The sequence below is a fragment of the Hypomesus transpacificus genome, chromosome 17, assembly GCF_021917145.1.
Source record: "Hypomesus transpacificus isolate Combined female chromosome 17, fHypTra1, whole genome shotgun sequence".
In the NCBI taxonomy this organism is placed as follows: Eukaryota; Metazoa; Chordata; class Actinopteri; order Osmeriformes; family Osmeridae; genus Hypomesus; species Hypomesus transpacificus.
The window spans coordinates 14,949,382-14,970,268 of record NC_061076.1 but is presented as its reverse complement, the minus strand read 5'-3'; the positions used below and the strand labels follow the sequence as shown (position 1 = coordinate 14,970,268).

Here is a 20,887-nt window from a genome sequence, read left to right as displayed (position 1 = left end):
ATTAAGAGACAGACACTTAACACTAAAAACCTACCTATGATCATAAATAAGAGTCCCCCCAAATAGAGATGCATAGGATCGAGGGAGAAGAGGGGAACAAAAATAAGGTAAGATTTTTCTTCTTTTCTTTTGAAGAGAGAAAGAAAAAAATCGATAAAATGGAGACTGACCAATAAGCTTGGTTCTACTTTGAGATGCAAAAATCTCAACCTCGAAAACCGGTGGCGTTTTTAAAAACTAGTCAAAGTTACCGATTGGACAGTGAGTGACGAGAGGGAGGGAGGAGTAGAGGGGTATGAGGAGAGGGGAACATGGGGAACAACAGACTGCCAGAGACTGGAAGTGATAGAAATGGCAGAGGGAAGGGAGTATGCATTAAAAAAAAGGAAAATAAAATCCCCCTCCTCTCTCTCTCTCTCTCCCTCCTGTTCCCCCTTCCCTTGCTCATAAATAGAAGAAATTGTAGACCAGGTAGATGGAGAAGTAGATGAAGAGGCAGAGGACCGAGAGAGCCAGCAAGTGAAAAGACAAGGCGCCTCCCAGCAACGCGATGAGGAAGAAAAAGAACAAAAAACGAAAGAAAAAAGCAAACACTGCCGTGGCCTCCGTTTTCCCTGTCGTCTGTGAGTGGAAGGGGGGGATTGGCAGAAGCCAGTTATTCCCCCTCCCCGACTGTCTGCTTGTGTCTCCTCTTCCTCCACCCAAAAAAGACTTCCCATTCAGATTAACCAACGACCCCCCCGCCCCCCCCAAAAAAACACCCAATAAATGTCCTCCTGTCTCAACTCTGGGCTGCCGCCAACTGCCACTCGCACAGGTTAGACATTGTTGCAGCGGATAAGGGTAGCCTCTGGATCGCTTCAGTGGAAAGCCATGGGGGCTGCTGTTAAGACTAGCCTAGCCTCGCCTCACGAGAAAGGATACTGAACAGAAGCCGCTATCTCTCTGTCATCCCCCTCTCCCGCCCCTCCCAGGGAACACACACTGTGGGAGGGAGGTGGGTACACTCGCCCGGCATTAGTATGCATTGAGAGAGGGAGACAGGAGAGGAGAGGAGGGGGGGGGAGAGTGGGAGGGAAAAGAGGGGGGGGTGTCTTTCCAACAAATGTCGAGGAACCAAGCCATGGTGAGGGGGAAACTGATAAGCGCCTGGCTCCCCCTACAGTCAAGCATCCATAAACAAAACGACAGTCCATGGAAAGCACAGTTGATATCCTGTAAGTTCAGCATAAACCTGTAATACACATTTGCAAACAGTCCTTTAACCCCCTGGTCTTCCTGTTTGAGACTCAAGAGAGTTGGACCAGGCGGAACCTGGCTTGTTCTCCACAGATTGGATGCACAGAAACTCCTAAGCCTAATTGGTCATTCTTACATTCTCCTTATTAGACACAGCAAAAACACTGTATTTATAGAACGTGTTTATTGAATCTTCTGAGGGTATATCTTCCAGGGCTTCTGTAGGGAGAGGAAATGAACCCCAAATACTGCACTTGGGAGCCCTGGAAGAAGACATATGACATTTGACTTCTTTAAATGTTCCTTCGTCTGAACAAAAGGACCAAATCAATGTAGAGTCCACTTGTACTTGGATAAAGGGATCACCGTCCTCCTAGGTCAGTTCAGATGGAAAAGTGTTGAGAAGATTCATTTACAAGTCAAGTCAATGAACTTGATGAAAGGACAATGTCATTGTGCGTTTGTGGTTGACTGCGTCAACAGTGATCTTGACCTGGGCTCAACTTGCTGACGCTCCTCTGACACAACACTGCCCCTGTGTGGCTGAACTCACAGGAAATGACACAACTGAGAGAGACTTGGGTCTTTTTCAGTTTGGCCAGTGGGTTATGGCACAAAACAAACTTTTCAGATGTACATATAAAGATAATACAAAATCTGCCGAAAAATTGACTTATAGAAAAACCAAGACTGTATCAACTTGAAACACAAATCAAACTACATTCACCGTATTAGGTAATTGTGCAAATAATACCAATATAAAATACACTGTGGATAACCATTTACAAACACTGCCTGGTCATTTTGAACCTTGAACACTAGGGTAAAAAGAGTTCTCAGTTTGTCGCTTGAGGGAACGCCATCAAGCCCCGGTTTCTTAGCCGGTGGAGGTGGCGGCGTCGGAGCACTGGGCCTCGCAGAACGAGCCGTAGCGTCCGAACACGTCACGGGCGCGGACGGCGAAATAGTACCTGGCGCTCGGGGCAAACTGCGTGAGGGTGCACGCCATGGGCAGGGGCAGTGCGTTCACCTCCCCGATCTTCCTCCACTGCGATGGGGGCGCGGGGGCCGGATCCGTGGGCGCCTCGGGGTGGTGGTAGGCGTACAGCTGGTAGCCGGCGACGGGGGCGCACCTCGGGTCCACCTCCGCCACCGACCAGGAGAGCGCGATGCCGTTGTGGTCCTGGATGCGGGCCAGCCTCAGGTGGGGTCGCTGGGGCGGGGAGGTGCGGGCCGCCCCCGAGGGCGGGGGGCCGGGGGGGCTGGGGGGGGGGCGGGAGCGGGGGGGGGGCCGGGGGGCGGCGGGGCAGGTTTGCAAGGGGAGCAGCGGGGGGCGGCGTCTGGTCTCGCGGTTGGGGGCAGCGGCGGCGGCACGGCGGTTCTGGAAGCTGTCTGCGAGTGAGTAGGTGACATTCAGTTACCTCGTTCATTTTCCACAGATTGAGTGAGTTTTCTTTTATAGACCTGGCTAGAAATGTATTGGAAATTGCTTTTTGTGGTCTTACCTTCAGAAGACATTCAAGAAGAGTATTTGGAACAAAGGACTGATCACCAGGAGTTAAACTCTCTGTACCAGGAAGAAACAAAGTAAACAAAAAGATTTTACAAACAAGGAAAAAAACGTATGTCACACAGGAATAGACCGATGGTGGATAGAAGGCCAGTAGATGGGAGACAAATCCCTCACCATTCTTTGGTACCACGGAGACAGTCATGCCATTGGATGGTGGTGTGATGGTCCTTTGCGGTGCAGCCAATAGGGATGCAAATGTGAGAGGGGCTGGAGACTTTGGCACTCCTGCAAACACAGACCCACAACCAGGGGCGTGGCTAAGACTTACGGTCCCATGAAGAGACTGCAATTCCCCCTCCCCATTTTGGTTATGTCTTTTCCTCCTGTGCACCCTTATTAGCCAGTCTGCAAGCAATTGTCTTTCTGGCCATAGTCCTGGGTCCTCTGGAAAATCACTTTTCTGCATTGCCCTCACCCCCCCCCCCCCCATTTCTTTATCTGTCCTCTCCTCATCCTCCTCACCACCTTAAGAGCCACCTTCATACTCCTCACTCTCATCCCTTTCCTCATCCTCCATGCTCACGGATCTTCGACACAGACACATCCCTCTCAAAGCATTAAGTATTGTAAATCCTAGAATGACATTAGCCTCCTTACCTGCTAATAGCCTAACATACAACAACAGGCTACTTTACTTACATTTACATTTAGTCATTTAGCAGACGCTCTTATCCAGAGCGACTTACAGCAAGTAGGGTGAAGTGCCAAAGGACGTTGGCATAGCGGGGAATCGATCCGGCAACCTTCTGATTACTAGCCCGACTCCCTCACCGCTCAGCCATCTGACTCCCAACTTTATGTTCATGTTACTAAACTTCTTTCAGATGAGACCCCACAAAGGACTGCTTGGACAAAGCTCACCTGGTCTCTTGACCTCAGTAGAAGCCTCTGGAAGGGACGGGCCCTCCACCGCTCCCCTCTCTGTGGCTGCTTCTGAAACTAAGGGACAAACCTTCCATGATGTCAAGCTTCTCTAGGCAACTTTGATATGACTATGGGTAGACTTGAAGGACTTTTGACACGAGCAAGCAGAGCTAGCATACCGCCATTTCCACTCGCACGGCTAAACTGCTACTTGCTCAGTTTGTAACTGTATCGCGTAAGGGGTTGGGGAAATGGTGGCCTTTCTACCCCTCCGCAACCTATACCCGCCCACTCAATCTACCACACCAATAGATTGGTGATATATTCTTTACACGATTAGCAGGGGAAGGAAGCCTTTTTGGAGGAATCAAAATAGGGCCCTTTGCTGACCTCTGACCTCTCGGCAATGTTCCGACCAAGACAAGGGTGGATAGGAGGCATTCACCTTACCTAGAACAACATCATCAGCATTATCACCATCATCATCCTCAGTCAGGTCGATCACCACCGATGTTCCGTCCGAGGAGCCTGAGGACTGCGGCGCGACACAAGATCGATGAGTCGGAACCATCCGAGTCATGGCTTTCAAATGCCTTTCGGCTAGACGACACAAGACGACAGCGGCGGTCTCTGTCTACTAGCGCCAGCGCTCGTGCTGCATCGCTAACATGAGGCAGTGGAGGCTGTCCAGATCAGGGGCGCTCCAGGACCTTACCTGTGCGACCGCTGTTTTGGACACGGTGGAGTCTGCGGGTCGCCTCCTCACCTTGCAACCTGGATGGGGAGAGAGGGAACTCTTGTTGTGGCTCAACTGATGGATGAGTTGGAATGAATCCCCTGGTTTGTCCTTCGACAGATTTTAAACGGTTCTTGGAGAGGTCACATGAGGAGACTTAGGCCCCGGAATAGATTTGTTTATCAGGATGGAGAAAATTATTGGGAGGTGAAGATCGGCTTTTGAAATTCCTTCGGGGGGGGAGAGGGACATGCTGTTTTGCAATGTTTCAGCTGTATAAGTGATCCCGTATGAAATGAAATAAGCTTCTGCTTGCTTTTCACTTTGCCTCAATCTTGACTCGCTTCGAGCTTCAATGAAAACAGTTCCATTTGACTCGAAAGAGCGTTTGCGTTTGCTTAAGACCTTCTGAAACTAAAAACGACACTCTTAAGTGTGTGTGTGTGTGTTTCTGTTGGCATGCGACAGCATGTGTAAGCTCAGGTGCTATCTCACCTGTTTCGAGAGGAGGGGTTAAAGCTGGTGCAGAGACATGTGCAGGTTGGGCGGATGGAGGAGGAGGACCTACAAGGCAGCGAGTGACAGAACACTAGAATCAAAACTTACTCTAACCACAACCAAGAACATGTTCTGTCATCAATCATCAACTCCAATGCCAGATATTTGCCACTACCAACTGTAGACAACTAAACAACGACATGGCTTGTTTACCAACAGTCTATGGATGCAGCAAGCTCTAGCAAGAGTTTGAATCGGGGCATGTGGGGTCAGTATGGGGGGAGAATGTTGCGACGTCGAGGAGGATTTGGAGGAGGAGAAACAACATTCTCCTCTCCTCGTACCACGCCTGTACAGAGATTCCTGCTCCCATCACCATGACAACCTAGTCTCCATCTTTCTTTCTTTAGCCTTACATGACCAGGATCTGGAGAATACGCAGCATCGTCAACCGTCGCACCATGTTGCCGTTATCAACCAAGGGGACCAGAACCTTTGAGAAGCAAACAGGCGTTTTGATCTCTCACCCGTTTCAGGAGAAGCTGCGGCGCCAGGTGGAGGTGAGGACATGAAGGTCGCACGCCCCCCCGACTGCTCCGCTCTCGTTTCCAACAACGTCAACAAGTGCGTCCTCGTGGAGGTCTGATGAGATGACCAATGGGAGGAGCCAGGCCCCCCTATGCTGGGGCACCTGCCCTCCACGGTGGCCTCTGGTTGGACAGGAGCGGACATGGGGGGGAGCCTGAGGCTGGGTCTTATAGGGGGCGGGGCAAGTCTTGTAGGAGGCGGGGCAAGTATTGTAGGAGGCGGGGCAGGTCTTGTAGGAGGCGGGGCAAGTATTGTAGGAGGCGGGGCAGGTCTTGTAGGAGGGGGGGATAGTATTGTAGGAGGCGGGGCAGGTCTTGTGGGAGGCGGGGCAAGTCTTGTAGGAGGCAGGGCAAGTCTTGTAGGAGGGGGGGCAAGTCTTGTAGGAGGCGGGGCAGGTCTTGTAGGAGGCGGGGCAGGTCTTGTTGGAGGCGGGGCAGGTCTTGTAGGAGGCGGGGCAGTGGGGAAGGTGGGGAAGCTGGAGGAAGCAGGGAAGGTGGAGGAGGCGGGGAAGGTGGAGGAGGCGGGGAAGGTGGAGGAGGCGGGGAAGGTGGAGGAGGCGGCAGGGAGGGAAGGTGAATCCTGCACAGCTGGAGACGGGGCAGCTATGATGGGAATAGGTTGGGCATTAAGGGTAACAGGCTGCGTACGGGATGTGAAAGCAGGAGAGGTGGTGACTGGAGACTGAATGATGTAAGTCATCTTAGGGGTTTTGATGCTGCCCACCAAGGTTGCAAGATTGTTGAGCGAGTTAAGGGGGCCCAAGATTGTCGTTCCAGCAGGAAGATGCACAAAGAAGGGTTGGAGGGACTTTGATTGCTGGGCTGTTATTGACATTGGGAAGGCTGACAGACAGGTGGGTTTGGCATATTCAAAGGTAAAGGCAGGGGCAGAAGCAGGTGTAAGGGTAGAGGCTGAGACAGTGGTAGAGGCAGGGGTAGGGGCAAAGGAAAGCAAGGGGGCAGAGGCAGATGTAAGCGTAGAGGCTGAGGCAGTGGTAGAGGCAGGGGCAAAGGAAAGCAAGGGGTCAGAGGCAGATGTAAGTGTAGAGGCTGAGGCAGGGGTAGGGGCAAAAGAAAGCGAGGGGGCAGAGGCAGACGTAAGTGAAGCGGGAGAGGCTGTGGTATAGGCAGGGGTAGGGCTAAAGGGAAGCAAGGGGGCAGAGGCAGATGAAAGTGTAGAGGCAGTGGTAGAGGCAGGGGCTAAGGGAAACAAGGGGGCAGAGGCAGATGTAAGTGTAGAGGCAGTGGAAGAGGCAGGGGTAGGGGCAAAGGGATACAAGGGGGCAGAGGCAGATGTAAGTGCAGAGGCAGTGGTAGAGGCAGCGGTAGGGGCAAAGGGAAGCAAGGGGGCAGACGCAGACGTAAGTGTAGAAGCAGAGGCAGGGGCAGAGTCAGACACAGTCGTGGCAGGGGTAGAATCAGAGGCAGGGGCAGGAACGGGGGGGGTCACCTGCAGCAGAGTCTGGGAGGAGAAGGATGGGGTGACCTCTGGTGGGGATATGGTGGGGGGGGTGATGGAGGCCGGGACCGGGGAAAGCAGCCGGCTGGTGGTGGAGGAGGGGCAGGGAGAGGGGCCGGGGCCGGGGCAGGAGGAGGAGCAGGAGGAGGGGCAGGAGGAGGAGCAGGAGGTGGGGCAGGGGGAGGGGCCGGGGCCGGAGGAGGGGCAGGAGGAGGAGCAGGAGGAGGAGCAGGGGGAGGGGCCGGGGCAGGAGGAGGAGCAGGAGGAGGGGCAGGAGGAGGAGCAGGGGGAGGGGCACGGAGAGAGAGGGGCTTTAGCCCTTCTCCTGTCGTGCACTTTGTCTGGACCGACGGCTATTGACGCACACTTTTTGGAGAGACGCGCCATCTTACCCTGGGACACGACGAGACAAGAGGAACATAGATGGACGAGTTCATGTGAGCTTAACATGGAGGATTTCTTGTGCGATGAAGATGGATGAATGAAAGATTGAAAGGAGAAAGAGAGCTTACAAGAGTGTGTGTGTGTGTGCCTGGCAGTGAGACCCTACCTGCAGGGCGAGGAGTACACTCTGGTGTCTGGTGGACTCCAGTATCTCCAGCCTGTCTCTCAGCTCCTGCAGGCTCTGGTCAAACAGAGACAGCTGCAAGGCTCTGAGCTGTTCCCTCACAAGCTCCATTATCACCTGCAGTACAGAGGGAGACACACACACATGTATGGTCAGGAAAGTGTAGAAGTCTTAGGCACACAATATTATTTACAAGAATATACAATATGTTTTTGTCTTCTGCATCAGTATAAAAGTGCACATTCGTGAACATTCTTGTTTCGTCTTAATTATTTCTTATAGCATTTTTAGATTACCTTTAAAAAGTGTTTTCCTTGTGCCTCACGCACACACACACACTACAGCTTTGGGGGGAAAAATGAAACCACTGCACTTTTTTCTTTCATTTCAAAAAAAGTTGAGAGGGACAATTTTGAATGAGGAACAGAAGGGTACTAATTAAAAAGCCACTGCAAATGTTACCCTTCTGTTTCTCACTCAAAATTGTCAATATCAACTTTTGTTTTTTTATAAAAGAAAAAGGTGCAGTAGTCAAATTTTTCCGGAGCTGTATACACTCCTGGTGTTGAATTCAAACTTTGCACATTTGCTGTGTAGGGGTAGTATGTAAGGACCATAAACCCTTCAGTAGGATCGTCCAACGTGGAGTATAGATGTTCAAGATACTCCAACTAGTAATTAATAATCAACTAATTAATTTCATTACAATCAACTGACTCTCACCCTAACATATTGTACAGAGATGATTTTCTGTTGAAGTTGCTGGATGGATTGTGCGTCTGAGATGATATAGTGAGGTTTCCAACTGGTAGTAATACCTCTCATTGTAGTTACATAGCAACTCTAACGTAATGACATGGTTCTATGGTTTTCGGATATAGCCAAAAACAACAGGACAAAAGTAGAAAGGGTATGTTTTGTACTTTTAGTGTGTGATGTTTTCCTTGACAAACCTTCTGAAGTCTGCTGTGATTCTCAACCCTATTGGGGATCTTTAGTTCGAGGTGTGCTTCAAGATCCTCTCCCTCCGCCCTCAACCTTCTCCCCGCCTTTTGTGTTCCATCACCTTGAGGCTTCTTCTCTGCAATCTTACCTTCTCCATGTCCCTGTCCACCTATTTTCCATTTCCCCCCAACCTGCCTGGCTTCTTCATCCATCAGCGCCTCATCTTCCGTTGCGATCATCCCTGTCCCCACGTTACCCCCATCACTCTCTCTGTCCATTCTAGACCTCTTCTCAGGGATCTCCTCTTCCGTTCCATCCCCCTCTCCACTTCTTCGAGGCTTCTTTTGGTGCCCCTTCCTCCCCTGACTTAATTCCTCGGTTCCTGGGCTCTTGCCAAATATAACCGCCTCCTCCGTATCCATCTGTTCCCCTCTCTGGCAAACGCGGTCTCGGCCCTCCTCGCTCTCCACCGCTCGGCTTCCTCGGTGGGAGAGAAGAAAGCCCTCCAGTTCACCTCCACCCGTCGTCGCTTTCTCGACGCCACTTTCCTTTTCGCCCTCCCCTCCGTCTCTGGAACATTCTTCCTCCTCCACCGGAGCGCCTTCTGCGTTGAAATCCTCTTCGCAGTCCCACTGCCGTTCGACGTCTACCGTCCCGTCCTCCCACACGTCGTCCTCATCCTCGGAGAGCACCAGGGAGCCAGGCAGAAGTTCCTGGTCGCAGCTCTCGCTTAAGGGGGAATGGGTGGGCGATGTCGTGGAGGAGGACGGCACGGAGGTGTAGGGGGCCAGGCGGACGAGCGGGAGGGGGAAGGGTAGAGGGACCATCTCTAGGTCCGACGGCTCCAGGTTCACGTCCTCGGGATCCATCTCGGGTCGGTGGCCTGGCGGCATGGGGGATCCCGCGGCTTCACCGTGCGTTTTCTCAGAGTTCCGCGGGGAAGGAGGGGGGACGTCGTCCTGGCGGGACCGTCCTCCTCCTTCTTCTTCGCCCCAGCCGTCGCTCGCCTCCCCTTCCGCCGGTCCAGACTCCTCGGCACCGTCTCCTCCACCACACGGGTCAGATGTGTCGCCGTGCGTTGACCGCCAGGCTGGAACTGCCCGTGCGGAGGCCGCCCGCTCCACCAGGTGCTTATCGGCACCGCGCGCGGTCCTCGACGATGTGTCCTGGCGTGCCGTCTCTTGCCCGGTCGGATCTTCAGCCACCACCGGCGCCGACTCCTCCGGGGGCTCCGGCCTCACCAGCAGAGGCTGCTGGGGGGGAGAGGGAGGCTGGGGGGGAGAGGGAGGCTGGGGGGGAAAGGGAAGTGACCAGGAACGCCGAGTGTTGTGAAGAGACTCAAGCTGTCGACGGTCACTTATCTTCATGGTCTTCCGGGCCAGGAACACTCTCCTAGGTGTATCCTCCACCACCGCGTTGTCCATGCTTGTGCAGCCAGGTACGAGTTTGACACTCTATACATACAGTTGACCTGTGTTTATGAGAAAAGAAAATATGTAACCTCATATGTGTGTATGACAGGGGTGCATCACAACCTTACTCCTTCTTTTTGCTTCAGCCCTCTAACCTTAGCCTGGCTTCCAGCCCAACTTAGCCCCACCCACAAAAAAAATTGGTCGGGAAGTTGGGTCTGGAGGGGCTTGTATTGGGGACAAACTGTATAAAACCAGGAGCTGGGCGGACCAATGAAATTGCCGGGGCGGGCTTTATACGATGATGGACAGATGATCAACAGTAACGTAATCAACAACGTCACGAAAGAGCGCTTGGGTTGAATTTGTTTTCAACAAACAACATATTACGTTGCTCTGATTGGTTGTAGGTCTATCCAATTGAGCGAAGAGGCATTTGTTTTACGAGTTTGGTTAAAACACGCCACAGTCACAGCCCAACGAAGAGTTATCAGACTCATATTCTGACTAGAATTATGAGTATGACAACGTCAGGCTACTCTAACCTATCTAACCTCATTCAACCCATCAACCAGCTACGCTTATCCTTATGTTATCTTCGGGTCATTGTAACCCCCCCCACGTGTTGCGACATCTTGACTTCATACAAAAATAAAGTGAAGCATTTTCTTTTAGCCGTCGGGCTGTCTCACCACCTCCCCCCCCCCCCCCCCCCCCCCCCCACACACACACAGTGCGAAGGTTAAAACAAAATGCTTTTTATTTGTTTTTGTATTGGGTAAAGTTGTCGCAGCACAACGATGGGTCGTTGTGAACCTTTGTGTCATTGTGACCCGAAGGCAGCACAAGGGCTAATTATAGAATCAGGTGTGATAGGTAAGGGTTGAATTGAAGACCTAAGAACATAGTTGGAGACCCTGGACCTACAACAATCGTCTGGACCCAATTTTCCACAATGCACTATATTTTCAGGTTACGTCATGAACGAACATGGCTATCCAACTGATGCTAGCTCCGTGTAAAAATGCAAGTTACCACACCTCGGTGCATAAAACGAGTTAGCTGAATGTCGTACTGCTTAAGTACAAGAAATGCAATCATGCATTTAAAATACGAATTGAACATACACACATGGACCTAGTACATGGTCTAACATATGTAGTGACTAGACTAGGATTCTAGTATTCAAAGGAGCACGGATTCAAAGGCAAATTATAAATATTTGGGTTTGTTCCAGCAAACTCGAATGTCATTCATTACTCAAAACGCATCATTAACTTGAGTGAACTCCATAACAGGATGTTAGAGTAAACCTCTGGTTAGTCCCACTCAGCTGCACCTGATTGTGAGTTCTCCTGTTCAATGTGTAGGTCATTTGTAGTCCTTATTTGAATCAGATGTGTTAATGCTTGTAAGTACACTCGACCTTGCAGACAAAGGAGAATCTATATCCAGAGTGCGAATGATAATTGGGGCGGTCACATTTTTTCTAGGATGTAAAAGGAACCCAATACAGAGCAGTGCGTCAGTGAACCAAAGTCTTACAATCCTTACGGTATCTTGCTTAACGTATCGTCTGCAGATATTAATGAAACCAATCCGTTACACCAGCTCATGGGGCACGTACCACACAACATCATTTGTAGTCAGGGGTCACCAACAAAGTACCATAAAGCAAAACTAGCTGAAAGTCAGGCCCACAAAACAGAAGACCAATATTTCCGCTCAAACACAGACCCACACAATGCCGTACCAGAAACAAGGCACTATCAACCTGCCAAATATTTAGGCAGATGTGTTAATACCATACAGAATAAATACCTGTGACTAACATTAAAAGGTATAGAGCAACCTTGAAACAAAAGTACAGAAAACCTTGGTTCTGGTAACCAATTGGTAAAATGCATTTGATACACAATGAGTTGACTGAGTCCTGCAACTATACAATAAATACAAAATAAATTAATTCAAAGTTACTCTTTACTAAATTAACAGAGGAACATATTTGACATTTTTGTAAGGACATTGGAATATCTTCAGATTGTAATAATAATAGAAGAAACTAGACAATCTTGCTTGATACAGTTTCAAACGAATTAGCTATAGCTACCTCCAACTTTTAGGTAACGATAGTTAACCCTGTTTCTATTATTAACATGTGTTAATATTCAATAGCTAAATGCCGATACAAATTAGCCTGACAGTGTCATACTCATAATTCTAGTCAGAATATGAGTCTAAATTGGGCTGTCAGCCAAGCTAGATACAAATGCAATCAAATTATGTTTGTCGATTTTTAGCAAGCTTAATATAGGCTATTGGAATATTTACAATTAGCCAACAGGTAAGAAAGATATGTTTCAATATTCCCTGTTGTTATTTCTTCTTTTGGAGGACCACAAATCTTTATCCCCCAATCCCACCCGTAATCCGAACCGAAACAGTGAATTCTGGTTAGACTTTTTGTCCGATTTGAGACGGCGCCGAGGACACGTCACTGTGACGTCGCCATCAAAGTACCGTGAGATCAATTCGAGAACTGCCGGCTGTGTAGCCGAGCGCATTTTCTCAAGAGCAACTGCACGGGTTCAAGTGACAACACAGCTATTTCATGATTGGCCAGACTCACACACGACAACTTTGACGCGTGTTTTGTAATATTCGGACACCTTCAGTTTCGCGAATGTTCAAATCCGGACGAAATAGTTGAATTTAATTAAAAATCTATGGAAGAAACGGTTTTACTCCGCCTCTTCACTAACGGAAAGATTACGTTTCATTATAAATAGAGTAAAGTAAGCAAACAGCGCTTAATCGGCCGTGACTGACGTCAACGCAGCAAACCACGAGAAGCTGAAATGTCCGACTTCAGAGCCGTTTTCAACTCCTCCCCGACTGCAAACGGCCACTCTCGCCGGTCGTTTCATGCAGCCGCAGTCCATGTCAAACGCACCTAATGATGCAGTCTCTGTGTTAAAGTCTGGAATCTGTCATCTAGATTCTAGAATCTGGGAGGATGAAATCCTCCACGTTTAAACGGATTTCTTCAGATGGCAAATTGATTGTGGACTGAACCTGTAATGAGTATTATGTATCTTATTGTTAACATTAGTTATGGATGTTAACAACAGCCCAAGGATTGTATAACCCAGGAAAATTTACCAAGGATTCGATTAAAATCACTAGACTACATGCACGTCATTCCTTTCTCATACAACACGCACAAAAAAAAGTAACAAAACTTAACTATACTAAGTAAGCGCCACCTAGTAGGCTAAATGAGAGAAGGAACAATGCGATATTTAGATAATCAGATGTATTATGCCATTTGTTCAAAATTACCGTAAGAAATTGTTTTCTAACAAACCAGTAGGCCTATACAATATTTATATTGTACATATAGCGCTTGATGGTAGCTAATATTCCCGTTTAAAACAAACATGAACGATAGCCTACAAAATTGTTTCATATGAAAATGAACATGCAACCTTCCCACTTGGGTAGTCTAACATCAGTAAACTACCCAGCTTTGCTTACACCTTGTGGATGAAAGCTCTGTATATATTTCCATTTATGAGAGTAAACCCACAAGACAACAGTTAAAGCAGATGTTTCAAGAATGTCACTCACCGTTATCGTAGTTTTCGAAAGACTGATAACACATTCAAGCAATTGTTAACAACTTCCTGTGAACTCATGTGTCCAAGGGAACTAAAGCGAACAGAAGAAAAACGTCCTCACAGCTGTTCAGTTTCAATAGTTACGGCATTGTCTGAACTCCTGAGTCCACAGCTACCTTCATTCTAACTGCTAACCAACCAAATATACTTGTCTTACTTCACCATATTTCTTGCAAAAACAAAGTTTTAGGTGGGCGGGCTACATGAGAGACACAGGCAGGGCTGCAGGGAGGAAGGGGGCTTTCGACTCCTCCCACCACCTCTCCCAATTTAAAATAACCCTAACCCACGACATGCGGTTTTTGAATGCTTTTATATCGGCCTTAGTTGTCCCTAATACTATATATGAAGTCTCTTTCCCAAAATTCAGGCTTGATGCAGAATTACACTTACTACGAGCAGTCCTACAATGAGCTTTCCTCAGGACGAGCCGTTTCTGTGTCTGTAGCTTTAAATCTTAGGGAGGAGAGAGGCGGGGCAAGCTAAGTAACCATATACAGTAAAGCAACAAAATGATATAGCGTTAGTTGACTTAACCTACTTGTCCGAGGTTTGTAGCTGGACAGAAGGAAAGTTGGTTGATCCAGATTTAAATTTCAGACAGTCAGCATGGCCAGCTTTATATTAGCCCAAGCTGAGAAAACAGTCGTCGCTGAAATGTTTGGCGCAGACATACAAAGCTTTGGGAAGTTGTGTCGGCGCGTAGGTTCCGCCAGGATGCTTGTTTGTAGCTGACCACTGCCCAACCCTAACACAGAGCACTGCTTTACTTATTCAGAACTCTGAATACCTAGTTCAGTATTTCCTCCCTTGCAAATGTTTCACATGTATCTCTCTACTCTTACTGCATCATTGTATTTTTCTATGGTCGGAGGGATCCCTCCCCCGTTAGTATTGTAACGCTGGGAGGTCTCCGTAATGGGACGCTCTGGAGAAGGTAGAAGGAGCCAGCCACAACCAGGGAGAGGTGGCAAGTAGTGGTGCCACGGGGTCACCGGCAGGAGGTGTTGGCACATCACCATGGGCAACCGGGTCACTTCGGGATCAACACAACTTTGAAGAGGCTGCAGCAGTCCTTCTACTGGGTCACATGTCGGCGTGAGGTGCAAGCATACTGCCAACGCTGCGACTCATGCACAGCCCGGAAGGGGCCAACAGGTCAGAGCAGAGCACCCCTCCAACAGTATCAGGTTGGAGCCCCCATGGACCGGGTGGCGGTTGATGTTCTGGAACCCTTCCCACGCACCCCCAGAGGGAACCACTTTGTGGTCGTGGCGATGGACGATTTCACTAAGTGGCCCGAAGCCTACGCAGTCCCTGATCAGGAGGCGGCCACAGTCTGTGAGGCACTCATTGAAGGGATGTTCAGTCGGTTTGGGGTCCCAACTGTGCTTCACTCCGATCAGGGAAGGAACTTTGAAGCCCGACTCTTTGCAGAGACGTCCAGGCAGTTGGCCATCCATAAGACCCGCACCACCCCACTCCGGCCCCAGAGTGACAGGTTGGTGGAGCGGTTTCATCGCACGCTCGGGGCTCAGCTGGCGCTCGTGGTGGCAAAAGCCCAGAAGGACTGGGACCTGCAACTGCCGCTGGTTCTGTTGGCTTATCGGTCAGCAACCCAAGAGTCAACGGGTTGCACCCCTGCACTGCTTATGTTCGGGAGGGAGCTTCGCACGCCGCCTGCTCTGGTGTATGGCCAGCCGCCTGATACACCGAGGGCAGCGGCGGGTCCTGAATATGCCCAGCAGTTATGGGAGAGGTTGGAAGTGGCACATGGCTTCGCTAGGAAACATGCAGCGGAGGCAGGAATGAGGCAGAAGAGAGCCTATGACCAACACACAATGGGGGCTCACTACCAAGGAGGGGACCTGGTGTGGGTGTACGGGCCTAAGCGAGTTAAGGGAAGGTCGCCTAAGCTGGACAGCAAGTGGATCGGGCCATGTTGCGTGCTGGAGCGGGTTGGAGAGGTGGTGTACAGGGTGAAGATGGCTCCGGGGGGAAGAGTGGTGGTGCTGCGTTGTGATCGTCTGGCACCCTATCGGGGTAACGCTCAACCTGGGTACGGCAGGGGACCCTCAGGCCCAACCCCCAGTCAGGGACCAGTCTGCACTGGACCAGCCAGCATCAGCCTTGAGGCCACAACGAGAGAGAGACAGGGGGGGAGGCACTCCAGGTCGTCCGGTGCAACAGGGGAGGGCGCCCCAGGTTGAAGTTCAGGTCACTCCCCTGGGGGCAGTCATTCCTCCTATGGCAGGGGTACAAGAGGAACCCAGGGAGGATGCACGGCCGAGGAGACGGCGGAGGGTCCCACAGCGGTTCCGGGATCATGAGAAGGAGCTCCTCGGGGGGCGAGGAGATTTGACATGGGGGGGAGGCAGTGTACCGCTGGGAGGGTTTGGTTTACACAAGTTCAAGTGTCATTTGTTCATTTGGGGAGATGTCTAGCCTGGTTTGGGTATTGGTGGAAACGTTGGAAGGGGGAGGGTTAACATACAGGGCTTGTTTTTGAACCTGACCGGAAAAGGAGGGGGGGGGCATTTAAGGACTGGCGGACTCACCAACCTGGTTTTATTGTTTTGGGCGGACATCTCGACCCCGGGTAGCTGTGTGTGAAAATACATCTGGGCTTTCGAGCTATGAACCTGACTACTTGGTCTCTGGTCGAGTCCTGTCTGTTTCCCCGCACGCTACAGTATGTTCTTAGCATAGCCCCTCCCAGATGGTACAACCATATACAATCGTGTTGGCCATAAGTTTTGGCAATGACAAATGTTGTGTTTTGCAAAGTTAAAAGTTCAGTATTTGAGGAAAATGTTTTCACATGTTTCTATAGAATACTGGAACCACAATAAGGCATATATTTTCATACTTTTTGGGGGCGAAAATTTTCAATATATACATATATATGAATTATATAGTCCCCTTTTACAGCAGTCAACCTGCTCTTAAAATCCAACCAGAATGATGATTGATAAGTCTGATTTCACCTGGCTAGAACTAGTTCACACTTTCCCCTGTTCTGATGATATGACTTACTGAAATTTGCAAGCTTTGCTAACACAAAATGTTTGTCAAACACAAAATGTATGTCGCTCCAATTACTTCGGCCACGGCTGTACAGGAATTAAGTTCCGGTCAATCAGCGGAAAATCTTCTAGAAAAGGGCTAGGAGAAAATATTTACAGTTTGGTACCTTGGGTCCAACACAGTTTGTTGAGGTTTTGGACTTTTAGAAGCTTAAAAAACCTTTTGCATCAGAGTTCTTGAGCAGTTGTTTGACTTTGCAGGATTTTTTCATAAGTTTCGACAAAAAGATACACAACAATTCGGTCGAGCAGGCAATCTAATCTTAACATAGAATGCTACACTGTACACCTTCTGTCCTTTTATGGGATACCATGACAGCATCATAACTCCCTACGCATTTCAAGTCTCCTTACTGTCTCAAGGCCTCCAATATATCATCTACAAGATTTCCCACGACCTTGGCGCAACAGGTGCCAGGAAACATAACAAAATGTCTTACTATCATTAATACCCTTATTAAAACCCATTGGATTGTACCTAAAAAGTATATGAATAAATATACTTAATTAATTAACTAATTAAGTATATGAATTGCATCAATCGTGCGTTTTTGGGGATTGGGGATGTTTTTGTGCTCTATTTTTGATGGTGACAGTTTGAGACAGGGGAGAGAGAGGGGATGAACTCGCCCGGGTTGGAATCGAAGCCGGGGCCTTTGCAGTTAGGCCTACCAGCCACTGGTAGTACGCCCTAATGAAACATTATTTAAATTCACGAGTATTTGACCACTGAAATTTACTGGCCAGCTTCATTTTTCAATCGATTTACTCGACGTTCGATTGAGCGTGCCAGTCCGTCAGTGCAGTCAGTGAGCGCAGAAACCAAGCAATGCCAAAATAAATGAATGATGGCCGCGTTATCGTCGCCTCTCCGCGTTTGCCGTGGGATATTGAGAGAAATACGCACGTTAAAAGGACCAACGTACAAACAGTCGATGGCATATAATTATGTTATAGATCAGTTCCGGAAAAACGACGTGAGTGCAAAGCTCTGTGCTCAAAACAACGAATAATTGCTACAGTAGCTAGATGGCTAAGCCTCAACCCAATTAACCAAGCTAGGTTAGCTTCAATGAGCTCTAGCTACACCACGCATTCGCGTTGGCAGGGAGCCAAATGAACTGTAGTAAATTTGCTGCATCTTTGTGAACAGTTTGTTCCGTTTAGATCAGACGGAGTGACTATTGTTTGTTATACCATGCGTGAAATGTATGGTAGCCTAAAGCTAGTCTAGCCAAGTACACACTGACTGAGCAAGGTGACCGTGAAGCAACGTAAGTGCGTAGTTAGCTGTGTCTTGACTAACTTGACTGTTCGGCATAAGTTAGAGCTAGCTAACTAGCTCTATAACTAGCAGTACAGGTAGCTAGCAAGAAGTGATTCTTATGTAAAATTAGGGTGGACAGATTGAAAATATAAATTCAGTTTTGCGCCCTTATTCAATTGTAGACGCATGTAACCTAACGTGACTTAAACAAATCCGAAATCGGATTTAATGAACTCTGTTTTACCACAAAACATCTATCTGTGCCTGTTTTTATGGAAGTTATCCACCGCTCCAGCAAGGTATTAAATGAGACTAACGTACGGCACCAAAATGCTTAGCGTTCTGTTCCACTTGCTGACCGTTTAGGCTTCTTACAGCCTTATGTTGGACATCAGTTTTATAAACGGCGAGATTAATCTCAGTCAAGTTTAACGCTGTCATCAAGTTTATGTATTTAGCAGTACTAGCTTTGGAAACAAAGGTAGCTAATTAGTTATCCAGTCACAAGTAATGTGTAGCACTTGTAACTTGTTTCTGTCAACTATCAGCTGTAGCTTACTCTTACAGTAACTCTAATCATTTTAGTCTTTTGACCAGCTCTCCCCCTACCTACCCAAGTTATCCAGAAATGCCACGGGTTTACATTGCAACTGACAGTGGATACTACATCTTTACATGACTTTGGTGTCCTAACTGAATTTGGTCTCACTAATCCGTTGGCATTTTAGTATTGGACCTCGTGCCATATGGCACGTGTTCGGTACCGCCAGGATACTTGTTTGCCCTGTAGCTGACAACTGTCCAACAAGGAGCACTGCAAATGCTCTACTAGTTCAGAACTCTGAATATCTAGTTCAGTATTTCCTCACTTGCAAATGTCTACTCTTACTGCATTATTGTATTTAGCCTATGGTCGGAGGAATCCCTCCCGTTTGAGTTTGTTCTTCGTCTTCCTTGAGGGTTTCAGGATGGCTTAGGTGCAGTTCTATGGACGTCTGTGAAGCCCTCTCTGACATTGCTTGTGGAAATGGCTATACAATTATAATAGTTGGCACCCACTGAAGCAGAAAAGTGGCCTGTAATTCAGCTAGAGAGCCTGTTGTATCTTGAGGGAACTACTGCGTGTATCAGCTTGACATGTAATACATTTGTGGCGCCGTGAGGTATCTCATTCTGTACAGCTTTGGGCCAAATCCACAAGGGAATCATCTTATACGTCTTGTAATCCACTTTCATTTAGCTTCCCGTCTGCCCCCAGGTCACAGGAGAGCGGTACTGTCGGGCCCAACAGGAGGCCCTACACGCTTCCCAGACCTACCTGTGCATGCTGGCCTCCACCAGGAACCACATGGTCCTCCACCAGCTCTACCACAGCAAGGGCCAGCGCGGCACCGAGGAGATGGCAGGGATTGTGGGGCTGCGGCTGCCCACTCAGCCTGGGGGCAAGGGCTGGGAGAAGTGAGGAGGAGGAGGGGACACTCGCAGACACTCCGTGAAAGGCGTGAAAGGGACCAGACCTTTCTCCCTAATCCCTCTACCCCCCCCCCCCCCCCTCCCCTCCCTCCCCCTCATACTGATCCTGATAGTCGATAAAGGCTGTCATGGACAAGGAAGGATTGTGACGTGCGGCGGGAGGGAAAGGGAGAATGAAAGCTATTAGGAGCCGTGTTTTTGGGTTAGCCATAAAGAGCTGTGATGTTAGATTTACGAATTTCTCTCCTACACTTATTGTTTTTGTAGTACTGGATGAAACAGCTGTAACAATGACAATATGTACATATTTATTTTTTGTGTTCAACCTTGCCCAATAAAGTTTCATTCATGGTTCCAAGACGATATACCAGTGTATTTGCAATGCAGGTGTAACCAATCATAACAAAGTAGCATGTTTAATCATAACAAAGTAGCATGTTTAATCATAACAAAGTAGCATGTTTATTTCTGACTGTATTCTCACCCTTGTTTGGAGAAAAACATTTTCAGTGCTCTTGTCTGTGATGCAACTTTGTACCATTGCCATGTATACATAGTAGCTAACCTTGGCTTTCTAATCTAACTTGAACAGAGTGAAATTGTGTAATGCATGTGCAACGTCAATTACTGAGGAGTTGAGGATGCCTGTTCTGCATGCAGACCCATTGTGTGACTTCTCACCTTTTCATAGCATTGATTCCCATTGCTTCTGGATGCGTCTCCAGTGTTCTGCATCTGTCCACTGTCGCTATTCTGGGGCTGAAGTCTGACATGCACCCCCTGTGTGCTGTCTTGTCACACTGACTTTGTTGGCACTTAATCAAAGTTCCAATCGGTTCAATAGTCTTCTGTTAAGTATTAATGGACTGGATGTAGTATCGTGACATACATTCGCATCGCTGTTTTCACGACAACTGACATTGCCTTCAGTGCGAGTTGAAATAGATGATGCCCCGAGCACGACAACATTGTGACACACAGTGAAACGGGCGTGCTCTGATAGACGCTCGAACAAGCACACGAGCCATCAGGAAAAAAATGCAATTCATAGTGACAAATCAACGGATAATTCCATCTGATATTGGCCACACACGCTTCTCAAGATCCGCCTTAGCACGAAGTAAGACATTGACCTACTTTGTAAACACATATACGACTACATACATATGCAAGAATTGTGTGTCACTTTTGTCAATGTGGACAGACACTAGCGTAGATTTTAATAAGATGTAATCAAGATCTTAAACAGCTAGGTTACTGCATTAAGTATTCATTTAATGTATTTTTTATGTGGAGTGAAACCTGAACGCATGGGGAAGCAATTAATGGCACTTGAATAAACTGTCAGGCCGCGACTTTACAATGTAGGTAGGCTACTGGAAAAGGCTGCGCGCATTATATAGAATATCGAATACTGTGGGATGTTTGATTGACAGAGGCGTAAACAAGTGGGTACCAATGCCTCTTTAGTGGAAAGGGTGAATATGTAGTGCGAAGGTG

The 20,887-nt window shown here is 48.5% G+C and overlaps 2 protein-coding genes across 3 annotated transcripts; one reads left to right on the top strand and one right to left on the bottom strand.

Moving 5' to 3' along the window:
• Window positions 1-1,395: 1,395 nt before the first annotated feature.
• LOC124479514 (activating transcription factor 7-interacting protein 1-like) lies at window positions 1,396-13,952 on the bottom strand. The gene is made up of 11 exons (XM_047038281.1): window positions 13,512-13,952; window positions 8,478-9,940; window positions 7,507-7,641; window positions 7,194-7,349; window positions 5,602-5,973; window positions 5,327-5,403; window positions 4,392-4,450; window positions 4,127-4,204; window positions 3,674-3,751; window positions 2,927-3,037; window positions 1,396-2,631 (listed from the first exon to the last, which is right to left on the bottom strand). Exons 2-11 carry the CDS (start codon window positions 9,891-9,893, stop codon window positions 2,117-2,119), a joined length of 2,997 nt encoding a protein of 998 aa, XP_046894237.1. The 5' UTR covers window positions 9,894-9,940; window positions 13,512-13,952; the 3' UTR covers window positions 1,396-2,116.
• A 3,495-nt stretch (window positions 13,953-17,447) lies between these two features.
• On the top strand, window positions 17,448-19,745 carry fmc1 (formation of mitochondrial complex V assembly factor 1 homolog). 2 transcript variants are annotated; one of them, XM_047038094.1, is made up of 2 exons: window positions 17,448-17,624; window positions 19,173-19,745. In XM_047038094.1, the coding sequence occupies exons 1-2, from the start codon at window positions 17,493-17,495 to the stop codon at window positions 19,374-19,376; spliced, it is 336 nt and encodes a 111-aa protein (XP_046894050.1). In that variant the 5' UTR covers window positions 17,448-17,492; the 3' UTR covers window positions 19,377-19,745. The 2 variants fall into 2 exon arrangements, with proteins under 2 accessions (XP_046894050.1, XP_046894049.1); XM_047038093.1 differs by having other exon boundaries at window positions 19,155-19,745.
• The last annotated feature ends 1,142 nt before the right edge of the window (window positions 19,746-20,887 follow it).